At 56.1% G+C, this 5,454-nt stretch overlaps 1 protein-coding gene across 1 annotated transcript; it reads left to right on the plus strand.

The window, feature by feature from the left end:
• The first annotated feature begins 1,405 nt into the window (after nucleotides 1-1,405).
• TMEM160 (transmembrane protein 160) lies at nucleotides 1,406-5,336 on the plus strand. Its single transcript, XM_003940282.2, has 3 exons — nucleotides 1,406-1,635; nucleotides 4,541-4,633; nucleotides 4,989-5,336. The coding sequence occupies exons 1-3, from the start codon at nucleotides 1,428-1,430 to the stop codon at nucleotides 5,252-5,254; spliced, it is 567 nt and encodes a 188-aa protein (XP_003940331.1). The 5' UTR covers nucleotides 1,406-1,427; the 3' UTR covers nucleotides 5,255-5,336.
• Nucleotides 5,337-5,454: the final 118 nt, after the last annotated feature.

The following is a 5,454-nucleotide window of genomic DNA, read 5'->3' on the forward strand; positions in this document are numbered from 1 at the left end:
TTTTGGTCTCATAAGAAATAGAGCTGCAGGGCCAGGCGTGGTGGTTCACGCCAAATTAATGCCGTGGGTTAATGATCACGATATATTTTTATGTGAAGAAAAATTAGGCAGGGCATGGTGGCTCACGCCTGTAATCTCAGCACTTTGGGAGGCCAAGGCGGGCGGATCACCCGAGATTAGGAGTTCAAGACCAGCCTGGCCAAAATGGTGAAACCCTGTCTTTAAAAAAAAAGAAAAGAAAAAAAGAAAAATTAATGTGTCAGGTGGCATCTTATTTTACATCTACATAGAAAAAAGAGAGGAATACAACAAAATGGTAGTAGTAATCTCACTGTTGGAATTACTGGTGAGGTTTACTCTCCTCTTTGGGATCCTGGAGATTTTGCAAAGGTTCTTTATTAAGTGCCTCACGTTTTTTGTTTTTTGTTTTTTGTTTTTTTGAGACGGAGTTTCGCTCTTGTTACCCAGGCTGGAGTGCAATGGCACGATCTCGGCTCACCGCAACCTCGGCCCCCCGGGTTCAGGCAATTCTCCTGCCTCAGCCTTCCGAGTAGCTGGGATTACAGGCACAGGCCACCATGCCCAGCTAATTTTTTTTTTTTTTTTTTTTTTTTTTTTTGATACGGAGTTTCACTCTTGTTACCCAGGCTGGAGTGCAATGGCGCGATCTCGGCTCACCGCAACCTCCGCCTCCTGGGTTCAGGCAATTCTCCTGCCTCAGCCTCCTGAGTAGCTGGGATTACAGGCACGCGCCACCATGCCCAGCTAATTTTTTGTATTTTTAGTAGAGACGGGGTTTCACCATGTTGACCAGGATCGTTTCGATCTCTTGACCTCGTGATCCACCCGCCTCGGCCTCCCAAAGTGCTGGGATTACAGGCTTGAGCCACCGCGCCCGGACTTCAGCTAATTTTTTGTATTTTTAGTAGAGACGGGGTTTCACCATGTTGACCAGGATGGTCTCGATCTCTCGACCTCGTGATCCACCCGCCTCGGCCTCCCAAAGTGCTGGGATTACAGGCGTGAGCCACCGCGCCCAGCTTGTTTTGTTTTCTCCCCATTGGAATTAACGTTGTTAATACAAACTACAATAGGTGTTCAGCGTTAAATTTAAAAAAAAAAAAAAAAAAGGATAAAAACTACAAGTCCCTGAAGACATCTCGCTGACGGCTTCTAAAGATCGGCCTTCCCCGTGTGCAATGATTTCTGGGATTCGTAGTCCAGTGACAAAATCAAGGCGGGACGCTCACTACCGGCCTAGATGACAGAGGGGGGATTCACTATCATTCCGACCAATGGACAGCTCACGCCGGGCTTGAATGGCGAGCGCATAGCCAATGGGTAAGCCGTTTAGCCTGAGTGACGTGGGTTGCAACCTACGGTAGGCCCGTGGGGCGGTACGGCGCGCAGCGGCAGTAGTGCGAACCATGGGAGGAGGCTGGTGGTGGGCTCGGGCCGCCCGCCTGGCCCGTCTCCGCTTCCGGAGGTCGCTACTGCCGCCTCAGCGGCCCCGGAGCGGGGGCTCCCGGGGGTCCTTTGCCCCTGGCCACGGCCCCCGCGCCGGGGCTTCGCCGCCCCCGGTGTCCGAGCTGGACCGTGCAGACGCCTGGCTCCTCCGGAAGGCGCACGAGACAGGTCAGTGGCTGGGGTTGGGGGCGGTGTGGATGGGACGGCGTCCCGGGCGCAGGTGGAAGCGCGACGGGGCGGGGGCTTCTGCAGGAAACGGGGCCCGGGCTCGGCTGCGAGAAGGGCTTCCGTGTGAGCGCAGGGAAGCGCAGGCTGCAAGAGCGCAGGTGCCGGCAGACAGGACGGGCTTGCGGGGAGGACGGGGACCCCGGGTAACCGGGGGCAGTAGGGATGAGAGGGGGTTGTCGGGTTGTTCGAGGCAGTCTCAGAATCGCGCCTGCCGTGAGGAGAGGGGCTTCCAGGGACAGCTTAGGGTCTGTGGAGTTGTATACAAGAAGGATCCGTTCTGATTGCAGGGGCCACCAGTGTTGCAGAGAGCGGGAGTGTGGATCCCCGCAGAAGAGGGGGAAGTTCAGGATTGGAGGAGGGGACAACCAATAGGGAAAAACCTCTCAGCTGATTGGAAGGGGAGGTGATCTAGGCTGCAGGGGGAGGGGCCTGTAGCGGAGGCGAGGTCCAGAATGGAGCAGATTAGCTATTTTTTTTTTTTTTTTTAATTTTTAAATGACCGTGTCTTGCTCTGTCACCTGGGCTGGAGTGCAGTAGTGCAATGGTAGCTCACTGCAGCCTTGAACTCCTGGGCCTAAGCCATCCTCCTGCCTCAGCCTCCTGCTTAGCTGGAGTTACAGGCAGACATCACCGGGCCCAACGATTTTAATTTTAATTTTAATTTTTTTTTTTTTTCTGAGACGGAGTTTCGCTCTTGTTACCCAGGCTGGAGTGCAATGGCGCGATCTCGGCTCACCGCAACCTCCGCCTCCTGGGTTCAGGCAATTCTCCTGCCTCAGCCTCCTGAGTAGCTGGGATTACAGGCACGTGCCACCATGCCCAGCTAATTTTTTGTGTTTTTTAGTAGAGACGGGGTTTCACCGTGTTGACCAGGATAGTCTCGATATCTTGACCTCGTGATCCGCCCGCCTCAGCCTCCCAAAGTGCTGGGATTACAGGCGTGAGCCACCGCGCCCGTTTTTTTTTTTTTTTTTTTTTTGAGACGGAGTTTCCCTCTTGTTGCCCAGGCTGGAGTGCAGTGGCGCTATCTTGGCTCGCAGCAACCTCTGCCTCCCAGGTTCAAGTGATTCTCCTGCTTCAGTCTCCTGAGTAGCTGGGATTACAGGCACGCGCCACCACGCCCTGCTAATTTTGTGTTTTTGGTAGAGACCGAGTTTCTCCTTGTGAAGCTGGTCTTGAATTCGCGACTTAGGTGATCTGCCTGCCTCGGCCTCCCAAAGTGCTGGGATTACAGGCTTGAGCCACTGCACCTGGCTATTTTAATTTAGGTAAAGATGGGGTCTCGCTTTTTTGCCCAGGCTGGTCTCTAACTCTTGGGCTCAGACAGTCCTCCCGCCTTGGCCTCTCAGTGTACTGGGAGTACAGGCATGAGCCACCTCACCTGGCCAGGACTGGGCATCTAGATAGAGGATGTAGTGGGCTGTCCACACCAGGGACTTGAATGGAGATGGACGTGGATGGGATTGGCCCAGGCCATACTCGGTAGGAGACGGCGGAATTTGAAGGAAAGGCAGGACGAGGCTAGAGAGCAGCTTGGGTTAGGAAACAGTTTTTTCCAGAGTTCTGAGAAAGAAGTGAGCTGGCAGTCTGTGGGGGTACACGTAGAGGGAAGGGGTTGGCCAAGATGGCTTTTTTTTTTTTTTTTTTTTTTTTGAGGTGGAGTCTTGCTCTGTCGCCAGCCTGGAGTGCAGTGGTGTAGTCTCGGCTCACTGCAACCTCCGCCTCCTGGGTTCAAGCGATTCTTCTGCCTCAGCTTCCCGGGTAGCTGGGACCAGAGGCACGTGCCACCACGCCCAGCTAATTTTTGTATTTTTAGTAGAGATGGGGTTTCGCCATGTTGGCCAGGATGGTCTTGATCTCCTGACCTCGTGATCCGCCCACCTCTGCCTCCTAAAGTGCTGGGATTACAGGCGTGAGCCACCGCGCCCGGCCCCAAGATGGCTTCTAAGAGTCTGGACATTCAGCCACTTGGTCCTAGATTTCTCCCCACATTCTGCAGGGACCATCATCTTGAATCCTTTTTTTTGAGGCGGAGTTTTGCTCTTGTTACCCAGGCTGGAGTGCAATGGCGCGATCTCTGCTCACTGCAACCTCCACCTCCTGGGTTCAGGCAATTCTCCTGCCTCAGCCTCCTGAGTAGCTGGGATGACAGGCACGCGCCACCATGCCCAGCTAATTTTTTGTATTTTTAGTAGAGATAGGGTTTCATTATGTTGACCAGGATGGTCTCGATCTCTTGACCTCGTGATCCACCCGCCTCGGCCTCCCAAAGTGCTGGGATTACAGGCGTGAGCCACCGCGCTGGGCCTTTGAATCCTTTTTATTTAGAGGCAGAGTCTTCCTCTGTCACCCAGGCTGGAGTTCAGTGGCAGGATCTCGCCTCACTGCAACATCTGCTTCCCAAGTTCAAGTGATTCTCCTGCCTCAGCTTCCCAAGTAGCTGGGACTACAGGCGTGTGCTACCACACTCAACTAATTTTTGTATTTTTAGTAGAGACGGGGGTTTTACTGTGTTGGCAGGCTGGTCTCAAACTCCCGATTCATGATCTGCCTGCCTCGGCCTCCCAAAGTGCTGGGATCTACAGGTGTCAGCCACTGTGCCCAGCCCATGAATCCTTAGTGTTGCAGAGTTTGGGGGAGAGGGGCTCTAAAGTGGTGGCCAGAGAGGATGTGAGGGATGTGGTTAGGTGAGGGGCTTACTGGAAGAGGTGAGGATTTGGGGTGGGCTTGTCTTGTGGCTGGACAGGGTGGGGGGAGCTGGAGGCCCCTTACTTTGACTGGGTGAGGGGGATTGAGGCTGGGTTGCAGGTGATGTTTGTTAATTCCCCATACCCCCTCCCTGCAGCCTTCCTCTCCTGGTTTCGAAATGGCCTCCTGGCATCGGGCATCGGGGTCATCTCCTTCATGCAGAGTGACATGGGTCGGGAGGCAGCCTATGGTGAGTGCACACTCCCCCTCTTGCCCCCTCTCTGGGATCCAGGGAATGCACATTCCCTGGCCCCTGCCCTGGTGAGGGTAGACTCCCTCCCCGTCCTATCCCCAGTAATAATATTCTTCCCCTGCCGGGTGACACCCCTCCCATGGGCACTAGGCCCACAAATGGGTGGCCCAGGACATGGCTATGGCCCCCTCCCCTCCGATCTGATTCTTAAAGGTGCAGTCCAGCGCCTGCCACTGTTCCTGGCTTCCTCCCCATCCTGGCTTAGCTCCAGCCAATCCCCCACACCCTGGGATACCTTTTCCTCCCCCAACCCCCCGACCTTGGGCCTGGCACTACCCTGCCTCTCCCGCAGGCTTCTTCCTGCTGGGCGGCCTGTGCGTGGTGTGGGGCAGCGCCTCGTACACAGTGGGCCTGGCAGCGCTGCGGGGACCCATGCAGCTGACGCTGGGGGGCGCGGCCGCGGGCGTGGGTGCCGTGCTGGCCGCCAGCCTGCTCTGGGCGTGCGCCGTGGGCCTCTACATGGGGCAGCTGGAGCTGGACGTGGAGCTGGTGCCCGAGGACGACGGGGCGGCCTCCGCGGAAGGCCCTGACGATGCGGGCCGGCCACCACCTGAGTGAGCCACACGGCCGCGGGGCCTGGCAGGCGCTGGACGGCGGTGCCCGAGGACTGGGACATTAAAACCTGACCTCCCCTCCTCCAGATGCCGAGTGCTGGTTCGTGTTCCTTGGGGAAGGGCGGCCAGGAGCGGAAACTAACCCGGGAGGCGGGAGAGGGAGACGAGGACCCGCGGGGAGACAGAAACGGAGGACAGAGGAGC

This window comes from Saimiri boliviensis, chromosome 14 (assembly GCF_048565385.1).
Source record: "Saimiri boliviensis isolate mSaiBol1 chromosome 14, mSaiBol1.pri, whole genome shotgun sequence".
Lineage (NCBI taxonomy): Eukaryota > Metazoa > Chordata > Mammalia > Primates > Cebidae > Saimiri > Saimiri boliviensis.

Excerpts from the sequence above, each read along its gene's own strand:
- TMEM160 (XM_003940282.2), top strand. The coding sequence starts at position 1,428 with ATGGGAGGAGGCTGGTGGTGGGCTCGGGCCGCCCGCCTGGCCCGTCTC. Across the intron at positions 1,636-4,540 it reads CCGGAAGGCGCACGAGACAG|CCTTCCTCTCCTGGTTTCGA; the intron begins GTCAGTGGCTGG and ends CCCTCCCTGCAG. Across the intron at positions 4,634-4,988 it reads GGGTCGGGAGGCAGCCTATG|GCTTCTTCCTGCTGGGCGGC; the intron begins GTGAGTGCACAC and ends CCTCTCCCGCAG.